This window comes from Hyalella azteca, unplaced genomic scaffold, assembly GCF_000764305.2.
Source record: "Hyalella azteca isolate HAZT.00-mixed unplaced genomic scaffold, Hazt_2.0.2 contig17590, whole genome shotgun sequence".
Lineage (NCBI taxonomy): Eukaryota > Metazoa > Arthropoda > Malacostraca > Amphipoda > Hyalellidae > Hyalella > Hyalella azteca.
Window position 1 is genome coordinate 64,897 of NW_025947367.1, and position 22,527 is coordinate 87,423.

Sequence of the window (22,527 nt, forward strand, 5' to 3'; positions counted from 1 at the left end):
CGAGAATAATTATAAGCGTAAAACATTAAATTATTCTCCCTTCCCAATGCACCTAATTCGTTCCCGCTACTGGCTGAGGGCTTGAGCAATACGATGATGTTGACAATGTGTTTCGAAAATTTTTGATAGATTTAATCATGGTTGGCCCATGTAAAAGTATTTTAAGCAACGGCCTAGCAGCACCTGGCAGCAACTTGGGCTGCTGTAGACTGGGTACCTGTCGTGCCCTTGAAACTGCTCTCATAGGGGTAGTACATAGCGGCTTCAGAAAGTTAAGGGTCTAAACTCTAAAGTGTTTGGTAAGGCTTCCTCATAGCCTATGCCTGTCATGCCGATGAATTTACTCCTATTAGAATAGAATAGAAGTGTCGGCGTTGAAGAAATAGGCCCATGGCCTGTTGCCGATTCTTGAACTTTTCGTGACTTGATTCACAAGGGATCCGGCCTTTGGAACACGATCTTTCCATAGCTGACGATTGATGTAGATAGCTGCTGGACTTATTGCCTGGTCCGTAATTTGCTAGGCATTTTAAGACTGAACATATGCTCCTGCATAGCTTCGTCTAGTCTTATTGCCTGGTCCGTAATTTGCTAGGCATTTTAAGACTGAACATATGCTCCTGCATAGCTTCGTCTAGTCTGTTTTTAAAGATGTTCATACTCGGAGCGTCAGACATCATCACTCTGTCGTTGTAACCGTGTCTTCTCATACTGTAATCTTGCTGTTCATTATTCTTGCCAAGGTGGATAACTTTACATTTGTCAGCGTTAAAACGCAGCTGCCACTTATCAGCCCAGTCAACCTGCCTGTCAAGATCACCTTGCAACTGTACTTTTTGCGACGTATTCTTCGCTGTATTATAAATTTTTGTGTCGTCAGCATACATCGAGCAAACGCTAGACACAGCTTCTGACAGATCGTTTATAAACGCAACGAATAGGATAGGCCCGAGAACGTGAATATTGAAGGTGATCGCCACCCTAACCTAACTAATCTCTCAGAGGGTCCCTCTACCGGTTTGAGTCAACATGACTACGGTAGGAAAAGCTTGTCAGATGGAAGAACCGAAACCAAAGCACTTGTCATCTACAAAATCAAAGTTTCGTTGAGGATTGGAACTTCTTCAACGATTCTAGAATCGAGGTCCAGTAAAGCGACTTTATCAATTTCAACACCATAGACCTATTCAGCCTATTATTCACGCTCTCGTGTGCTCGGTCCTAACATTATAGTGCAAACCAATGAAATCTCATGGCCTATGTAGAATAATCCAATAACTGCTCGAATATTGTTTCCGAATCATGGTTTCTATGGTATATTAAGATTTTCATAGTTATTCGGTATCGCAAACAACGTACAGTATCAGTCACTGGTGATTTTCTGGCGTAAAGGCAGTCATCTTTTCAGCTACCTCGGGAGCATAAAATTATGTTTGAGCTCATCAAGGGGAACACTTGGTGAAGGGGGGAAAACTAATTATAAACCAAATTAAAATTCAGCGTTGAATCTTCATGAACGGTTCGCTCGGAACAAACATGTTCTGCCACCGGCGAGACAAATAGTATTTATAGTAAAAAATGGATTATTCAATAATCCATCAAAGGTGTTCAGGAGAATATCAATTACATTAATGTCCATTCAATCTACCGAATAAAGTTGAGCATTCAAGGGAACCATCGTTGCCAGTTGAAGCTTTCTACGAAAACTGGCAGTTCAGGTCTGACTGAGAGGATGCTGGCTGCTGGGACCTTAGCGCAACTGCCTCACAATTAAACCTCCCTTGTACGCTGGATGGGTTTAATTATTCTCAACACCATCTGATCCTAGTAGCAATAAGTTAAGTCTGCTCGTGACATTTAAAGCGATAAATATTTATTACGGTATAAATTATTGAGAGGCTAGAAAAATTGGATACTCTTGATTGTTGGCATCAATGCCCAGCGGGCCAGCGTGACCTGCCCGAAAGATAAATAACTTGAAACTTCCAAAATGCTTAGTTTGGGTAATGAAACTCGGGAGTTAGGGTATGAAACTGACGCATGCTGATATTCTATACATGTTCGTGATACTTGGAGGGAATTATGAAGAATTTAGAATGAAATTTCTCATTATTAGATCACAAACATTTGTTCAAAAATATTGAGAGTAGTCGAAAAGATTTCACAGTTGCCGTTATTTGCAAACATCGACGGCGTAGGAAGTTGACCCTTCCAATACTTCGCCTACAAGGCAAAAACTGGGAATTTTAGCAATAAAATTCAATCAAAACGATTCCGAATGCAATTGCGACCAGCAACGACTAAGATAAAGCACTTTAATGAACATTTATATTTTCAAGAATTTGCAGGGTTAATAAACGAAGTTTAAATTGGGAACGGATCACTCTCATAACGGCGTTAGCCTGGAATGAGAAGAAGACCGTCAACATTCCAATTTTAATTTCAAAAGTGGAGATGATAACCGAGTACATACAACTGCAAGACATGCATTCACCTCAAATAGGAAACTTTCAACATGAAGTATACAGGTTTTCCTTGAACTGAGTTTCGTGGGATTTCAATGTAATTATAATTCCTACAACCTGATGAACAATGAATCAGAAGTGAAACCAATAATGTAGTAGTCCATTTCCAACAGTGAATACATCGAATGGTGCAGTCAAATACAGTGACTAACACTACATTAACGAAGTAATGGCCACTAAAACATTCTTCTGCTTTCCAGAACTAAGAAACCATCAGTCAAAAATTATACTGCAGGAAATAATTCAATGCCTAGTGTGTCAATCTGTCGACCAAATGGTATCTGGAAGAGCTTTCTTTTCTCCAAGGTCAATTACTTCAGTTCCCAAATAACTCGACAACCATTCATTAGTGAAGCCAAAAAAATCGTCCTTAGAATGCTGAAACCCAGGATCTGTAAGATCACAATCATCGCTCCACAGGTTTTACTGTGAACTAGACGTTAATCTAAGGTAGATCAAAATTACATTTACAAGAGCAAAGGTCTACCAAGTTCAAGACCTCAATACCAAACGTATAATAATTTACCTATCAAACTTATTTTTCGGGCAACGAACACTAAAGGTGACCAATACGCCGCAAGCTCTGAACCATGGCGGTCTAAATCACAAAAAAAAAAAAAAATCCCTTTCTTCTTCGCAAGCCCAAATGCCCGGGTCACAATAAAGATGGTACAGAAAAGTTCCTAAATTGAATCTCTGAACTTATATAGGAATTTGCTCTTCACTTTCACTAATTCAAACGAAAATAAAAGCAAGATATTACAATGGGTTTCCATAATTGTTCTATTCTCATAATCAATTCCTCATATATTTACTCGCATAACGCTTTTTAACTCAGGTCCATGAGAGCATCATGACCCACAGAACCACCACTGCTGTCCTTCTGAATGCTGTCATACAAAGCCTCTAATTCAGGCGTGGCCTTGAAATGAGCCACAAATTCAGCAAGTTGCATGTTCTTATCAGCGTCTGGGATGGTGAGCAGAGCGGCCACGGCACGCATAGCTGACCGCTTGAGTTCGTCCTGCTTCTCGTACTCTTGTTTGACCGAATGAGCCTTCACTTTAGAGGTTACAGTGCTACGCAGAGGTTCCACTACCTTCTCAATCCTGGAACAGAATGAGACGTTATAAATTGAGAGTAGTAGTTTTAACCCAATTTCGAAGGATGAAGTATTAGCATATAATTATGATTCTATTTTTTATGAACGAAGAAACAGTTTCAAATGGATTGATGACACAATTAGAATAATAACCAATACCCGATAGCTATAAATAATTAAGAAGCGCTAACCGACGCACTGAAATCGAGATTTTCTTCCTGAGCTACAATCAACAAAAACAACGAAATAACAAAATGTTCTTGACTAACTTTTGGAGCACAGCCTGTGGACAGAGATGTGCAAGTCTGGTGAGCATGAGATACGTAAGCATCTTGATGTCATAGTGATCACGCAGGCCGCTCTCCACATGCTCCAAGAACACGTAAATATCAAGTCTGTCCAAGCAAGTCTCCAGAAGCGTGTACATGCACTCGAACGCTGCTTTGCGGATGTCCAGACCGTCGTCCACAGGGTGCTTGAAGGGGCCCATCTCTACCTCGTGGATTAGCTCTTTCTGATGGAGAATATTAACTCTCGTTAATTACATGGACAAGAAAAATGATTGAGGATTTTTATATCTTTTTCTGCCCACGAAAGTTCTGTATTAAAACAGAATTACGTAATAGAATCACAGATGTTTATTCTCTTATATTCACAAGAAAAATGATGGAGAGAATTTATATCATGGGTACTTTAAGCTGTGAACAATGAACACTTACGAGGTCAGTGTAGGTAAATTATGTTTTCTAAATGACAATAACATTATTTCAAGTCTATCCTTTTAAGCTGTATATTTCCACTTATAGTAATCCTTTTAAGCTGTATTTTCATTTATATATTCATTTCTAAAGGTCAGAACATTCATCCCAACACAGGTTTGATTCACTGTTGATCCGATGGATTACCGATGTCGTACTATAAAAATTTGCTAAAGTACATGTTGCAGCCTAAGTACACGTACCGGTAGCGGCCCATTTCTGGTCTGATTTTTGGATTCAGCTTCATAGCCGTCAGTGTTTGGCTGACGGAGTTACAAATTTCAAAACTACTTTCAAGAGTACGGGCCCTGATCACTTGGAATGACTAACCTTGATCTTGGTCTGCCAATGCCCAAGGCCATGACACTGATTAAGTTACAAATTCGTAACTATTTCTGACAGTACGGTTACTTGGAGTGACAAACCTTGATCTTGCTCTACTAAGACCATGACACTGATTGAGTTGCAAATTCATAACTATTTCTGACAGTACGGTTACTTGGAGTGACTAACCTTGATCTTGGTCTACTAAGACCATGACACTGATTGAGTTGCACATTCGTAACTATTTCTGACAGTACGGTTACTTGGAGTGATTAACCTTGATCTTAGTCTGGTCGTAGAGCTGAGGCAATGTCTGGGGCAAGAGGTCGCGCACGAGGGAAGGTTTGTTATGAGCGGCGCTGTTGAGAGCCACCAGAGCAACACGTCGCACGTTCAGGTCAGGGTCTTCGATGCGCGATAGGAACTCGCCGATGCAGGGACGTAAATGGGCGTCCATGCTCGAAGGCTGAAAAATAAAATGATGCATGAAACGGACGATATATGCATAGTATTATCAATTTATTCACAGGTATTTGAACATAATAAAATATAATAAGTAACTAAGATACGGTAGACCTATTTTCAAATATCTTAATGAAGTTGTAGGCCTTGGCCTCTAAGAGGATACTACACCACAGGTGAAACATTGCACAAAGATCGAAATTGTACTCAATTTATACTCCACTAGAGTCAGAAGTCGCAATAATGGACAGAGATAAGAGAAAAGTTCAAAAGGTACTATGAGAAATTACTATGGAAAAGTGGGAAATACAGTCGTACTAGAGGGTAGGAAGTGTTACATGTACAAAATCCAGCGGTGTGAAGTCATAAGGTACGAAATCCTGAAAGTATGACAAATATGGATGTAGCTAATAGAAATGTTATCAAATCAGGACTTGGTTGTCTATCAATACGTTCACGAGAATTATGCCGACAAAAAATTCCTGATGTCGCCAAGAATGATGTGAACACATTTGATCATAGATGGTGCATTTAAAATTCTCAGTGCAGATCTGAGACTTAACTTCACGGCAATGATTACCCACCTGATCTGCGATAGTGAACTAGACAATGATAACAAAGCAAACTCACCCGATCTGATATGGTGACAAAGCAAACAATGAAGACAAAGCAAATGACTTTGTCAATGATGACAAAGCAAACTCACCTGATCTGATATGGTGAACTTGACGGCAGTGACAGCAGTGGTGCGCATCATGGCGCTGTCGCTGTGCAAGCTCTGCTGCAGCATCGGCAGCAGCTCCTTAGGCTTGATCAGCGTCAGCTTGCCCAGGCACTCGGCCACTACGTTACGCGTGCCTTCTTCCTGTAAAGTCATAATAATCATTTGTACACTTAAATATTGTGCCTCTAACAAAAAATAATTTATTAGGCGAAGTCTCTTAAAGGTATTGAGTATCCCTCCGTTTGACCATTCTCTCCTTTCCTTCCGTTGAAATTTTTTGACAAAAAATTGTAAAGAGAAGCTTTCTATGTTTAATATTTAGTAATACTACAGAGATTTTATTTGCATTTTGCATTTCAAATCAAAACGCATAAAAGGTCCTAATAATTACGTGCTGGCCAAATATCGGCATAAGGAAATGAAAACATTTTATCCTAAGGGGTTGCATACCTCTGCAAATTTTTTTTTTATAAATGAAGCTTTTATTTCATCATCAATGAACAAAATTTATCTCTAAGACTTAGAAAGACTTCAAACCTGGCATTCAGTGTGTCTGAAAAGCTGCGCCCAAATGTGAGACACGAAACCTTGCAGGACTTTCACACCCTCCACAGACTGCGACTGAAGGCTGATTGTCTGTAAACACAATCACAGATGAATATAAATTCATATCAGTATATAATTTTAAACATATTTTCTTCTCAAATCCTAGTATTTAATGTAATTGATAAATAACACAAATCCTAGACACTATAAAATGAGGCTACCAGCATGATCTTCTGAAATGGTGCAAGAAATGGAATCTTCGCAATTCAATCAAACTTTAGCGAATAGTCAGGAACCGCTTTAAGCCAAAACTATAATTTAGTAAAAACATGTATAATCTGCAAGAGGAATTTATAAGTTACTTCATAGTCTAGACAAAGCTAGAATTAAAAAAATAAAATGAAGTAAAAAGTTGAGAGGTCACCTCTTTGAGCGAGTGCAGCAGCAAATACTGTCTCTTAGGATTATTTTGTATTTCATGAAGCACGAAGGGAAGGAAAGTCGTCAAGTTGCCGCAGCTGAGATGACCCAAGGAATATGCAGCAGCAGATTTAACTTCCTCACAATTTGATGATAGTGACGACAAGACTGCAGGCAACACGTCTGGCAGTCCACTCAAGTCCCTGTGTTGATACAAATAACTTAACACACCCATTTGCTACTGAATTTAATACGCCTTAGTATTTTATCAAATTTGTTGATAGTAATAGTAAGTAGTTAAATAATAGTAGGTAAGTAATTACACACACACATTTATTAATGAATTCAATACATCAGTATTTTATCGAATTTGTTAATAGAAGTAAGTAATCATACCCACATTTTTGCCACTAAATAGCCATAACACGACATAGTAATGTATCTAATTAGCCACTTGATTATATGGAGCAGAAACAGAATGAGTATTGAGTAAGAAACATCACGTAAAGTCGCGGAAGATTAGGAAAGTCTGCTATTTTCGTGTAAGCACAACAATGTAATTCCTCAAATAATAAATTATATGAATCTACAAAATATCAATAATCGATAAATACAATAATATAATAATTACCGTATATTGCAATGATAATAAATAATCAGTTATATAAATACTAACAGTAGTTCCTATGATTGATCTGTACTCACACATGTTTGCCGATTTCTCCAATAGCTAGGAGGGAGAAAGCCTGTAGCGTGGGGCTGGTGTGAGGTGACGTAACATCAGACAAGAATTTCTGTACGACATTAATGGCTTCTGATCGTTCAGTCAAAGCCAGAGACGCTACACACGCAGCCATGCACTGGTAAGACTGCTTGTGTATGACCTGCTGTTGGGTGTGCTGGACAGCATGCAAGGGAGACAGCAGGTGTCCCAGTAGCTCCTGGTAAGACAAGCCTGGAATGCGCGCTCGGACGAGGCATTCAAACAAGTCTTGCAGGGACCGCAGACATGTGCCTGGCAGGAAAAATATTTATGACATCAATATTTAAAGAGTGAAATAATTAAAAATCATAACATAAATATACGAGTCAAATGTTCATATTTTCATAATTTTAGTATCAGAAGGCTGAATAAGCTTGTTTCAACACGGGTGGTTATATTCTAATTTTCATAATTAGAGAGGGTCTAGCAAGTTGCCACTCTTGGCAAGTATACAGGACGAGTATAAAAATTTAGAAATGTGTACATTTTTCTAAACTTATCGAATCAGGATGCCTATGGAAAATTCTATACATGTCTATCTAAGCTATTATTCACTCAGGGTTTTCTAATTTTCATTAAATTCTCGGTAAACGTGCGCTAAAAGCGGACTAGGCGAGTACGGACTAAAAAATTCCCATTGAACACCAAAAATAAAATAAGACTAAAAAGGCCAATAGAAGAAATGTTCACCTTGTAGCAGAGGTGATCGCACGAGATGTAGGAGAGGGGGGAGCAGGTGGGGGGAGAGGGGGGCCAGGCAGGCGGTGTTATGGCGCGTGACAGTGCAGAGCAGCGACAGCGTCAGTTGTGTTACGTGTAGGTCACTCTCGCTGATCAAACTTGGTAACTCAAGCACCACCTGAAATGATATTAATACTTGTATTTATTCAATTCAACACGTAACTTTAGCTTTTGATGATTTAAACTCAGGTCACTAATCAGCATCACTTGCTATATTTGAAATTTTACCTAGAAATTTAAGTCAACGGAATACTTGGCAACTCAAGCATTACCTGGAATATATTAATGCTTGTATTTAAAGTCAACAGGAAACTTTAGCTTTCGTTGATTTAAATTTGGGTCACTAATGAGGGTCACTTGATATATTTGAAATTATATAAATTAAAGTAAACGCAGTATACAAAAGTTTTCGATGATTGTAACTTGGCCACTCAAGCATTACTTGAAATAAATTAGTAACTGCATTAATTCAAGTACACACCGAAGATTTGTATGGCGTCAATAAATAAATATATCTGAAAATGAGTCATTCAGGTAACCCAAGTATATATTTACTCATACAGCGTTTAAGACGTGAGATAAAAAAGACAATGACGGTTTGTTCACAATGAAAGACAACACAAAGGCTCACCTCGGCGAGCATCTGCGTGGTGATAGCGTGACTGTAGTTCTGCAGGAGAGTGTCCAGCAGAACAAGGGTCGAGAGTCTTAATGCGCGTTGGTTCTTCCTGAGGAACCCAGCAAGAACCGGCAGCGCTTCCGCGAGGATAGGACGAAGGTCGATGCGCAGCGGCGACGATGCGATCGTCGTCAGGGCTTTGACGGTCGTCAGACGAGTGATCTCGTTCTTGAGACGCTCCAGAAATATAGGAAGACACGTCGCCAGCTCGTCCTGAGATGAGCAATGGTATGGCATTAGTTACAATGATATGTTATGGAGCTAGTTACAGCGCATTGTTATGGTGCGAGTCACGGCGCAATGTTATAGCTTGGGAACAGCACATTGTTATGGTACGAGTCACGGCGCATCGTTATGGTTCTAAGTCAAATAGCTAACGTTTAAAGTAAATGTAACATAAATTATAATTATGTTGAGGAAATAATAATAATCCGAACATAATGAACAAGAATTACAACGCAGAGAATAATAAAATAATTTGTCATTACACTTACCAATGTTCTATTCGAAAGCGCAAAAATATTTCTTGTGTCGTCACGAATAGATATTCGAAAGAAAGAGACTTAGTAATTAACAAATTACCTGAAGATGGTCGCCAAGATGCGAGATTATTTGACCCATGCAAGCAATAGCTCGTTCCTTTACTTCTTGGTCAAGATCCGCAGCTTTGAGCCTGGCCAGAGCGCATTGGTACAGTTGTAACGTGTAGGGTGTGAAGTCAAACGATGATGGCTCCCCTGAAAAGATTATTCCATATTAAACAGTTTGCAGGCTACAAATAATCAAGGCTTCAAAACACAGAATCTTAAGAGACCGAGATTTTTCATTACGTTCTCACTAGACATGGTTATCATCTTGGTCCAAATTGACCGTTTTTAGCACATTTTCTCATTTATGGAAAAAATGCACTATCGTGCTCGCCATGTCCGTCTGTCTGTCTGTCCGTTCGTCCGTGACCTCAAGTTTTCGTCGACGAGAAAATGCGCTCTCTGTCACGCACTGCAGTGAGTACTGAGTTATAATTTTTTTGTAACGTGCGTCGCACCTGAAATATTTTTAGCTTTGGGTCTTTGGGTGTATTTTCCTCGCCCGGGTCTCACCTATCGGTCTGATGAAGCTATTTCTTTTTTGTCTAGCACTCACCTATGGGCCTGACGACCCTGACGACGCACTGCAGCACCAGCAAGGCCTCAGCAGTTATCTTATAGAAGGGCTCAGTAGCGGCGCAGGCAATAATAGGAGGAAGCAGCTCTGCGATGTGAGGCTGGAACACAGCGCCCGGATGCTGCTGTAGCAGCGTGTGAACAAACGACAGAGCCGTGATCTTCATGTTGCTGCTGCTGGATTTGTCACTGGCAAGGAGAATTTTTTTGGGTTAGTCAACTCCTTTCTTTATAAGTTATTAATTAAATCGTTATTAAAGTTATTTATTGAATAATCAGAAATATTCAATTTTGAGCGAGCTCAGTCAACGATGATTGAACTGTAGTTTAAGAGAATTTGTGATCAACTTCAAAACGGCTGAGATTCAACCACAATATTTATGATTCCAGATTTTTTGCTACGAAGAAGAAATCGTTATCTTAATGAATACCTACTTGACAGAAACTTTAAACAAATTAGAAAGGCAAGTCTGGTTGTAAAATGTTCAGAAATAAATAACTAGGTGTCTCCAAGTAAGATGACACACGTGCTGGTGTAAATATTAATTGTAGGCCAGGCAGCAGGACGGGGATGTGGTTGGTCAGGGCAGCAGGCATTGTACCCACCTGAGGCTGAAGTGTAGGCCAGGCAGCAGGACGGGGATGTGGTTGGTCAGGGCAGCAAGCATTGTACCCACCTGAGGCTGAAGTGTAGGCCAGGCAGCAGGACGGGGATGTGGTTGGTCAGGGCAGCAGGCACTGTACCCACCTGAGGCTGAAGTGAAGGCCAGGCAGCAGGACGGGGATGTGGTTGGTCAGGGCAGCAGGCAGGGCCAAGATGAGTTCGCTCAACAGAGCAAAGCAGCCCTGGCGAGTCTTGCTGCTCTTCTCACGCAGCTGCCGGTGAAGCGCCCGCACCAAGAGAGGCACCTGCACACCAGTTAGCATCATTACAGCATCAATTGTTATCATTGCAGTACCCAATGTTGTTATAATTTGTTGCAAAATGCCAGGAGAGAAGGAGCTTGACGCACCTAGTAAAGAACTGTCCAGCAATTTATTTCACTACAGTAACAATCGCTATCATCATTTTCTTCTTTGGTCAAAATGTTGTACATTTATAATATCAAAATGTCTACTTCCAATCCCCACTTCCAATTCGGAATACAGATGAGTCATAGGACGCTGTGTGAGAAATGGAATTTCCAATCACAAATATTGAGATTGGAATAGGCGTCGCGAAACTCGGAACATCCAGACACTTTTTTCTAGTAGAATCGAGAGGAATTTTTCTGGTACTACTGCTCAACCAATATAAATTCAAGATAGCTAATCTAGGAATACCATGAGAAAGAAAATGTAGAAAATCATGTAAGAATCTACGTTTTCACCTACAGTTAAGTCATTCTCTACCCAAAGATATATTTTCTTCTATGAGGTGGAATTGAATCCTGCACATCATACGATGCCCTTCAAAGCACAAAAAAGCGGCAGCTTCCAGAACCCAGCTAAAAGAGAGCAGATAATTACATACTCCATTGGTTGCACTAATTCTGCCTATCACTCAAGGGTTTGTAGGGTTTGTATTTAAATACAAGTCATTCTAGGTTTTAGTGACTAATTCAGCAATGCAAAAAATAGTTTCTACAATAAATCACGTCTTACGATCTCATTAAAGCACACAAAAAATAGAAAGAGTTTTTCTAACATCACCTGACCCTACAAAAAACATCACCGGCTATTCCTTCAGACTTGATATGATATTGACACCGGCTATTCCTTCAGGCTTATCCCTGAGTCATCAATGCTATTACGGTACTATCCAAAGGCCTAGTAACGAGAGTGGTTAATGAACTTGAACAGCTAAAATTCTCCTGCTCCATGGTCAATGAACTAATGGGCAAGTGAATGAGAAATAACCTGTTTTCAAGCTGAGTTACAGTTTTCTCTTCCTCCTCCTCCATGGTCAATGAACTAATAAAAACACTTTTAGTGAGTCTAACAATTAACAGAAAAAATATAACTCGGTACTCACTGCAGTGAGTGACAGAGAGCGCATTTTCTCGTCGGCGAAAACGTGAAGTCACGGACGGACAGACAGACAGACAGACGGACATGGCGAGCACAATAGCGCCTTTTTCCATAAATGAGAAAATGCGCTAAAAAGAAACCAATCCGTTTTTTAGCAGGGCTAGAGTTTTCACCTACTGCTCCGTGGTCAATGAACTAATGATATAAATTCATATTATTAGTAAGTCCAATATTCAATTGAATAAGAAGCCCAACCTGTTTTTTAAGCAGAGCCACGGTTTCTTCCTCCTGCTCCATGGCAGTGTCGGGCGAGGGAGCCAACACAGCAGCAGCAGCAGCGGCAGGGGCGGCAGCGATTGCAGCCGAGGCACCCTTGAGGCAGGGGCGGCCATGAGAGGGGCGGCTCTGACGCAGTAACGCCGTGTACGCGTTGAAGATATCCACCTTCACGTTCTCCTCGCGCTCTGCAACATTGTTATTTTCATTATTTGTAGGTATCATTGTTATTAATGATGACAATAATCGATTGACAATTGGCAACAAGCCAACATGGCTTTTTCAAAGCTGACATCCCTAGGTTTTATCATAAATTATAATTATTATTATTATCATTGTAGTTCTTTGATATTATTGTTACACGTTACCCATTGAGGGAACTAAGGAAAAACAACGAGTCAAGAGAGTAGTAGTTAAATTAAATCTAATGAAATTAAATTGAACCATTCACAAAATGAGTGGGAGATCTTTATCGGCATGAGTTTAAATGGTCAACTAAATAACTATCAACTTATCCAGCAGTAATAGAATATTATTTAACATCAAGGTAAAACTTTTCTAATACCCGCTCCGTATTATTCACTTTCTCATCTAAATAATCAACGAACCATGTAGAAAATAGAGGAATATAATACATAAATACTTCAATCTTTAAAAGCTACTTGATGTATTGCAACGAGTTTGACCAACCTTTGAACCTGGCAATAAGCTGAGGCGAGACCGTCGTGAAGAACTGCAGGAGCATCTCGTGACGCGTAGACACGATCGCCTCGATGCACTTAGCTGAAGCACGTCGCACCTGAAATGTTTCCACAAGTACCTATACGTTTACAACAACAAAACTAAATGCTACAAGTAATGCAACAATAACGAAGTTCTATCAAAGCTCAACTTATTGTTTGCAAAATTACGAGTCATCTTCTCATGAATCTTCTTTAATGTTGAACATTTTCACGTTATTATACAGGTATTACATCGAAAGAATTATAGCAAAGTCAGAAATAAAAATACCGGTAGCTATCACTTGAAATCCAACAATAGTCAACTTACACCAGAAGTCGACTTTAGTGACTTTCTTCCATTCATTGACTTTAGGATTACTACAAAAGGATTACTTAAATTAACAAATAATAAGAATTTCTTTACCAGGGGCTCTACTAGGTATAAATAAATAGGTACGAGTCTGCAACTCCATCAGCCAATCACTGACTGCGTTTCAAACTAAACTCACCAATCCCAGACAAGAAATCGGCAAATACGTCTACCAAAGTAAGATTAGATAGTATAGCCCCAGAGATTGTTTTCTTACCTTCCAGCTCATGTCATCGTCATCTGAATACTCGTCATCTTCTTCTTCATCTTCGTCCTCGTCCAGGTCCATGGTTCCATTGCCTTCTTCGCTGTAGTCGTCATAATTATAGTTGGGGTCGTGCGTTAGAAGCTTTAAACAAATCTCGAGAATCTGAAACAATCGAGAACATTAAGCGAGTAAACAAAGAGCGTTTCATCACGATGTAAACTTAGAATGTTTCATCATGAATGGAAGTAATATGAGTCAGCTCATTTATGGTTTTCTTATAAGAATGCAGCCATCAGAATGTACCTATAAATGACTGTGTAATCAATAGAATTTGAAAACTAATTGATTGAAAATTCAGTCTTATTTTGCTCAATACTTCGAGCATGAAATGATAACAATTTTAATTTCTAAATACTTCAAAGTAAAGTACCGGTAATTGAAAACCTTGAAAAAAAATTGTGACGCCAAAGTGAATAGCAAACCTAAGATGCGAGACGAGATCTTTTCAGATGCAAATTGCAGCACTTCATGAACAAACCTGAGGAATATGTGGGGTTATATCTTGAGGGCAGCGCAGCACAAAACTCTCGAAGGCACAGATGCAGTGCTCGCGTAGCTCGTCGTCTTCAGCAGCAACATACACTATCAACTCGGGCATCACCACCACGAGTTCGTCTCCAAAACGGTGCCCTGCCTGGCGCCTTTTGAAGAAATTCACACGACTGAACTAAAAAATTTTGCTTTTCAACGGAAATTACAAGATTCAAATAGAAACATTGTGCCTTTTGAATAAAATTTTTGGATCTCACTAGAAACATAGCATATTCTATGACATTTACTAGAGTAAAATAGTAACGCTGCACTTTTTGGAGAAAACAATTCATTTTGTCTTGAAACATTTGAGAATTTAATGTTAAAAAAGCATGTAAAATAGGAAACAACAGAGCATGAGTTTATGGAACAAAATTTGAAGGTCATGAAATCCGTCTTGCAATTCAATTCCATAATTTGCAGTTGTGAACAGAAGGTAATGAACATCATACATGCTAAATCTCCACTACATCCAATTAGCGCAAGAAATTCCACATTATTCAATTTGAGTGATAATTCAGCATCGTCTGCCATAAGCTAGAAATTTATAAAATTAATACATCAGACTTGACAGCCAAAAACTGAAACTACATGGTTTTGTATAACTACAGTACATGTTCAACAACACAAATGCTAAAAAAAATTGTGCAATGGCTGCCAAGCACTAAATATATAAACTTATACAATAGCTGCCAAACACTAGACAAATAAACTTATGCAATGACTGCGAAGCTCTAAATATATAAACTTGTACAATAGCTCCCAAACACTAGACAAATAAACTTGTACAATGGCTGTCAAACATTAGATATCTAAACTTATGCAATAGCTGCCAAACACTAGATATATAAACTTATGCAATAGCTACTAAACACTAGATATATAAACTTGAGCAATAGCTGCCAAACACTAGATATACATATAAACTTGTGCAATCGCTACCAAACACTAGATATATGGTATAAACTTAAGCAATAGCTGCCAAACACTAGATATATAAACTTGTGCAATAGCTACCAAACACTAGATATATAAACTTGTGCAATAGCTGCCAATCACTAGATATATAAACTTGTGCAATAGCTGCCAAAAACTAGATATATAAACTTGTGCAATAGCTGCCAAACACTGGATATGGTATAAACTTACACAATGGCTGCCAAACACTAGATATGGTATAAACTTACGCAATGGCTGCCAAACACTGGATGTATGTGCGCAAAACAGATGCTTGCTGTGGGGAGCACTTGGAAATGGAGTCAACATTGTCTGCAAGTTGGGTGTGCACAAGGTCCATCAGAATGGTGAATGTGTTTTGCGAACAAGAGACGACAAGCAGAGATAAAGCCACGATACTGCGCTTTCGAACCGCCAGTCTGAAAAATTGAATATATTTGATACTCAGTAACAGAACTTGGCATTGTTTTTGTACTGAGTGCATGACATTATTGTTCATTTAATCAATATGCTGTTGATCTGAATGCATCACACGTGTCGATTACATCAACTTAGCAAAAAATTCTACCTACCGAGGGGAAGTGAGCTGGGGGAGGACAGCCCCCACAATGGTCGGGTGGTATGGCAGCAGTAAGGAACCGAAACGTGATAGCAGGTCACACATGATGTCCAAAGCCTCAAGCTGAACTCCCACATCAACTTGCTGCAAGCAAAATAGAAGAATTACAATGCAGTTAAATTATATGATTAAAAAAAGCCCACAAGAAGCTTTGAAAAAGTGTTTCCTTTATTTTCATGAACAATTAGCCCTCAATCTGATAATAATTCTTGTTTCCTGGTCTCCAGATACAAAAAAAAAACATTAACAATATAACAATACTACAATAGATTGTGAAGTTGTCATTCCCCATAAAAATAAACATACATAAATAGTTATTGCTTCCAGAATACTGTGCAGTGTTTGAAAATCAAGGTCATGAATCATGATGTCTCAAATCAAAATGTTAATAAAACAAAGCCAGTAACAAGATAAACAATACAAAAATGATTAAATTAATTCTCTAATAATGATATTCTGGTGTAGAATAGCATACTTTAAGTATAGCCTCAGAGAGCCGATCTGTGACCCTTTTGCAAATGGTGGTGACGAGGGTGGTGGCGTTTGTAGGTAGTTCATTGATGACAGTCTTGAGGGCAAGACTACTCATGTCTCTCAGCTGCTCACGGTCGCTCAACATGTGGTCGCACAAACAGTCAACAATGTTCAGGATGTGAGAATCTTTCACTTTCTTCACAAGAGGACCCAAGCTGAAAAATGAGAAAGAATATAATTTCATGAGTGCAAATAAGGTTACACTTAATGATAAATAGCTAACAAGAAAAATAAATTGAAGACTAAATTAAGAACAGTGGATGCAAAATTGAATTGAATCCTGAAAGAAAACTATTTTAGTCCATGTTATAAATAAACTGAAGCCTAAAACAGTCAAATGTCACCAAATTTTAACAACAATAATGTGTTTCATGTAGAGTCTCACAACTAATGGTTTTAACCAGTTTGCAGAAAAAGTCAACAGGTATAGTGAGTGAAAAATTAGGCAGAAATTTGAGAAACTTCCAATCCATCCGGTAAGAAATTATCAGTAACAATCTTGTTACAAGATTAATGCTACAATCTGAGATGTTTGGAGATACGAGTTACCCAAGGAAAACCCGTGAATTGGAAGAATGAGTTACAAAGTATGAGGCAATGAAAAAAATATTATCAGAAATATATTATTTGATTATATTAGATTAGATCAGATATATTATTATTAAAAAATATTTGAACAAGATTGCTCGACAAATTCAAATCACATTGAAAATTAATTTGGAATTTATCTAAGTTGCTATATTTACCTATCTAAAAGGTTCTACTTGTCAACTATAAATACTAAAACTTCAGGACAGGAATTTATATAAATGAATAATGATAAAAAAATTATATTTCTTTGAAACTTTGATTTCAAATTTTTTGTTAAAAGTACCGGTATGGTATGTGTAGCTTTTAAAAATGTGTTCATTCATTTACAAAAACTTGCCACTGTTAAACCAAGACAAAGCATACCTACCAAAGTTCAAACAAGAACCTATTTTTTGACACATTTCAGCCAAGTTAGGATCAATACTCACCATTTAACAGCCAAATTTTGGACTTCACCATTTTTATCTTCAAGAAGCTTGAGAATCATTCTAACCACTTTCCTCTCACTATCATCGTCCAACTTGATCGAGTCCTTTTGAAGCTCCGCCATCAAGTCATTTGCAGCCATGAACCGGTAATCTTTGTCAATGCTTGTCATCTGAAATGATGCAATATTTAGGTAGGTAGATTGTTAGTTAAAATATTCCAGAATTCATGCATAACAAATTTGAAAAATACAGAATATATACCTATATATTCTATTCAAATGCAATTGTTGGATCTGCTTCTTTTTCACATAATAGAGCTTGGCATTGCTCCAAGACAAAATTGGAAAAATCCTGCTCATTACTAAAAGCTTGCTGTTCCAAAGCTAGTAAGGAAAACCTTTACTCTCTGAACTGCAACTGGATTTTTTAGCCATGATTTTGCAGATTAACAAGCCATGATTCCATTTCCTTGAGGCGCCAAATACCATTTTCTGCCCATAAAAAGCCATTTATGAGCAACAAACTCATTTGCATTTTGCATCATCCTGCGCATTGTGCTCATATTATTCCAAATCTCTCATTCACCTTAGAAACAGCAATAAGAACATTTCATTTGTCCTTGCTTTAGAGGCAACTAAATGTATGTGATAATGTATTGCAACATTTTAGTTGAAGAATAAACAGTTATAAATTATAATGCAGTCTGATATCAGTGATATGACTGCATATACCTATGAAATTTCAGATTAAATTAAACGTTTTGGGTTCATTATACTCAACTCATTATGCAGGATATTTTTGGCACAAGTAGCATGGTATTGAATTGCTAGTTAGAAAAATTTTTTAAAGTGACATGATTCTGAACCAAAATTTTTTTAATCAAACAATAATACTTCACATTAGAGCTGCAGGATTTCATACCACTGATACCAGCTGATATTATATGCTATTATAGCCACAATATTTCAGAAAAAAGTAGGACTATTCCCAATCCAAATAGATCCAGTGATAATTTCAATAATTAGGTATGGAACTTTAAGGGGACCGACCTAGCTAAAATTTGAAAATTTTGAGTTTTTCTGTTTCTTATCTCATCTTAAAGGTTGTTTTCTTGCGCATCGAACGATATAAGTATCGTCCCTGTGCGTCGAAAAATGACTTTGTGACAGCTCCTCAAAGGGAGGTGGGTTTTAGGTCCCTTAACAAAACTGTACGAGGATAAATAAAGCGCTGGTCACTCCACAAAGGAAGGCCTGGCATTAAGCAGCCAATCATGGCACTAAAGTGGGCATAGTCTTGTTTGAAAGAGCACTTTCTTACGCATCGATTGGTGGTACACCCATCTTTGTACCTCCTTTTTTTACTGCACCACGCCCCATAGAACGGGGGGGGTGGGGGCGGCCTTCAGTATTTCTTAAGGCAGTAATTATGGGGCGTGACTTCCAAAACTGCGAGTTGAAGCCAAACCTCTCAGTGCCCATCATGACAGCGACGTGAGAGGTGTGCAGCCAGATGCTCCATGCGTTCTTGAATGGTTTTAAGGCTAAGTTACGGTATCCTGGCTGCGTTGCGACTCTTTTACGTCTATTTAAGTGCTCGCGGGCACACTTTTGGGCGTACTGAAAACCTCATACTGCTCTCACGGCAAATCTATCTCCTCCTACAGTTTTCAAGCTACAGCAATGAGACATATACCGTTCGATTCGTAAAACCCCTTTTTAGCCGTTTTCTATGAATTTCACGTTTTCTATCAATTTTTTCGAAAAATTCATAGGAGCAAAATGTTCTTATTTTTACATTTTACGTATGTATGTGAAGTTTCATGATGATCGGATAATAACTGTAGAAGTTTCTCCGGAGCTAGGTCGGTCCCCTTAAGCCTTGACCTATGAGGCTATGACCATCAAAATGATCACAGTGTACTTTATGAAAAATATATAGATTCTGATTTATTTAGTGTAAATTCTGCATTGCCAATTGCCAAATATAAAGAAAAGTTATGATAATAGTCACACTCGCAGCTTGAAAATTAGAAAGAATAGGCTAGCTAACAATAGAATTTTTCAAAACATAGGTATGCTCAAGTCTCAACATTCCCAATTGGTTATTGGCCTGCAACATAATCTACCATTGGGTTAGGTACAACTTACAAGTAAAAACAAAAATTTTTTCTTTTAATTTCCAACTCGGTAATTGAATAGAACAACATTATGAAATCAAAGACAAAAGATGATTAGGCTAATTACTATTTTTGCAACCTTTTCGTTTTTAGTTCATTTGAAATTTTCTCTGCATCTTTATGCCATAAAATAATTTAAAAATTAATTTCTCACCTTTTCGAGGAGATTTGATATATGATACGAAACGGCCGCCATTGTGAAGGTTTGTAGTGAAAAATGCGAATAATAATGTGGGCGCGTCTTTTCGAAACAACGACGACAGTCAATCTCACGACACACTGGACATCTCAGCAACAACAACAATGCTTGGTCTCCCGATCGTCGTTTGATAATAAACGTTATGTATACAGTTCTGTTATATATACTTATCATCTCTTGGTACGTAATCTCCTCCATGGTTGGACTATGATCTCCTCATGTTCTACGGATATTTTTTTAAATTCATTCACTGTCACATGCTTTTGAAATTTTTAGACTCCTTATTTCTTGTCACATTTTTATCCATTTATTTGACTATATTGTATGCAATCTCACACAAGACATTTTTTTCTAAAATCAGTCAAGCAGCCTAGTAACCTATCAATGCCAGTCAAAATTCATTAACGATGTTACTGCTTCATCACAGTCAGCCTTTAACATTGGGGCAATTTTAACGTAACAAATGTATTGTAATAGTTGATGGCCTCAGGTTCCATCGAACAATTGATTAACTATTGGTCTTTTACGATTGTATAAAGCGGTGACAGCGTTAATTAGGCCGTTTAACCTGTCGCCGCTTTAGAACATCGCAGAAAATTTACCGCTTATTGCGGTCTCGAACTCGCAACTCATTGGTCCAATTATGCTGTGCTAAACCGCCCGGCCAGAATTTTTGCTGGTACAGGGGATCTAACCCATAGCTAGCTGCTCCAATCCTGGTACTATATAAACTGTTACCACTAAAACACCCTGGGCCCCACTGGGCGACCCTGGGCTAACTAATGACTAATTGGGAATGAACTTTTCAGAGACTACGTCAGGATTTGATTATGGAAACTAGCTTATGCTCCTGATTTCTAAATATTTTCTTTCATCTTAAAACGTGGGAAAAGTTTTAGGAACACCGTGCCAAAAAGGATTTAAACCAATCCACCTTCTGGCTGGGTTTTAATCCATGTTGCTGACCCTGCTGCAAGATCTTAACCGATGGGGAGAAGGCAGAGAAAAGTAGTAGGAAGGTGCCCTGATTTATGGATCTTCCAGGCTTGGCAATTGGGGGGATGTTTTAGAAGTTGATACATATGCTCAGGATGGAGGCTGCGGAATGCTGAAAAGGTGTTTCAAATCAAGGACCGAACGGCTGCCCGGGCCCATAGCTGATGAAATTTAGCGGTGCTTATAGTGAGCTTTATTTAGGCGGTAGTAAGTGGAAGGGAGTCTTTGTCTAGTGATTGTTCAGACCGGATCCACTTGCTGCATGAAGCAGAGGATGATGAGGCCGTGGTCGTAAGAAACAGTAAACATGAATCTCTTGCAAAGACGGTGGAGATCTGAACCTGGGAGTTGATTTGAGGTAAGATTTGACAGTATAGGCTGGGTCGGAGGGCAGGTAGTAGCGCTTTGTAGCTAGGTAGCGCTGCACCTGTAGCGTCTCGCAAGGCGCGCTCGACCGGTTTCCTTTTCATGTAACTGCATGGACATGGAAATCTCCAAACTGCGATCAGAAAGACGAGCATCATAAGGGTCAAGGGTTCTGATCATCCCGTTACCTAACGTGTAATCAAGAGCATTGTGTCGATTGTGAGCACTGGCCCGCCAGAAGCGAGTTTCGAACCTAAAACGGTTGGTAAACATGACTTTAAACGCCCGAGAGTTTTTATATATTAGCTATTTTTAGTTTTCAAGAACTCGTGTTCGATAAATATTCTGCTTACTATTAAAATTTAAAAGTTATTTCGTAATCATACCTCATCAGTGCTATCCGAGCACCTACATCTAGCTTGCATGCAATGTATTATAGATTAAGAATCCGGTTCCTGCTGACATATGCATTTTAAATGGAACCGACGCTCATTACTAGGTTATTAAAACTCGAATGTTGGAGAATTGTTAGGAAGTAAATAAATAACTTCAAAAAGGCATGTCCTCCGCGCAGCTAAGCAGATATTAGTTTAATCCTTCATTATTATCTATCACATAATAATGACGATTACGTTCATTAGCTCAGTTTAGAAAAGTTTTTTTCGAAAAGTCTGCTGTCGGACAATTGACGACGTAACTAAAACGTGCCTTACTGCAAAAGTAATTGTTTCACTTTAAATCAGTCTAATTTTTGCAGAGTATTGGTATAATGATAAATCCCTCTCTGCAATATTCTTGATCATAAATTTTCAAAATTTTATTTAAAAACATAAACAAAATAATCCAAGCTAAAAATACCATTGAAAATTATCCCAGTAAAAAATCTTGAGCATAGGCAGCATTAATCATAATTTCCTTCTAACATTATTTCAATCATTTTTTTTTCACTAGAATCGTTACATGTAATAATTTTATTCAATCATCGTCTCCGCTGCTGCTGATTACTTCCTCTGTCAAGGTCGACTTCAGCGCGCGGCCACCGCATAAGTTCCACTCAGTCTTCTTCAGTCTGCCATGCCAGATGCGCTGCATTGGCTTAGGTTCCCTTTCATGTGTCTTTCAATTAAAAGATTTGTTTGTAATATACGATTAAGTTGAATGAACGAAAATACATGCGTCATATATAATGGCTTGGCTGTGGAGTCCGCCATTAAGTCTGCCATGCCAGATGCGGTGCATTGGCGTAGGGTCCCTTTCATGTGTCTTTCAATTAA

General features: G+C 38.6%; 1 protein-coding gene across 1 annotated transcript; it reads right to left on the reverse strand.

Annotated features, from left to right (window-relative positions):
• Nucleotides 1-2,020: 2,020 nt before the first annotated feature.
• On the reverse strand, nt 2,021-20,019 carry LOC108668433 (cullin-associated NEDD8-dissociated protein 1). The gene is made up of 21 exons (XM_018155659.2): nt 19,847-20,019; nt 17,514-17,683; nt 16,436-16,649; nt 15,914-16,044; nt 15,572-15,760; nt 14,332-14,494; nt 13,803-13,955; nt 13,184-13,292; nt 12,473-12,681; nt 10,956-11,116; nt 10,188-10,396; nt 9,627-9,781; nt 8,997-9,257; nt 8,315-8,483; nt 7,567-7,876; nt 6,866-7,064; nt 6,433-6,531; nt 5,878-6,036; nt 4,987-5,175; nt 3,897-4,141; nt 2,021-3,634 (listed from the first exon to the last, which is right to left on the reverse strand). Exons 1-21 carry the CDS (start codon nt 19,886-19,888, stop codon nt 3,355-3,357), a joined length of 3,816 nt encoding a protein of 1,271 aa, XP_018011148.1. The 5' UTR covers nt 19,889-20,019; the 3' UTR covers nt 2,021-3,354.
• Between the last annotated feature and the right edge of the window lie 2,508 nt (nt 20,020-22,527).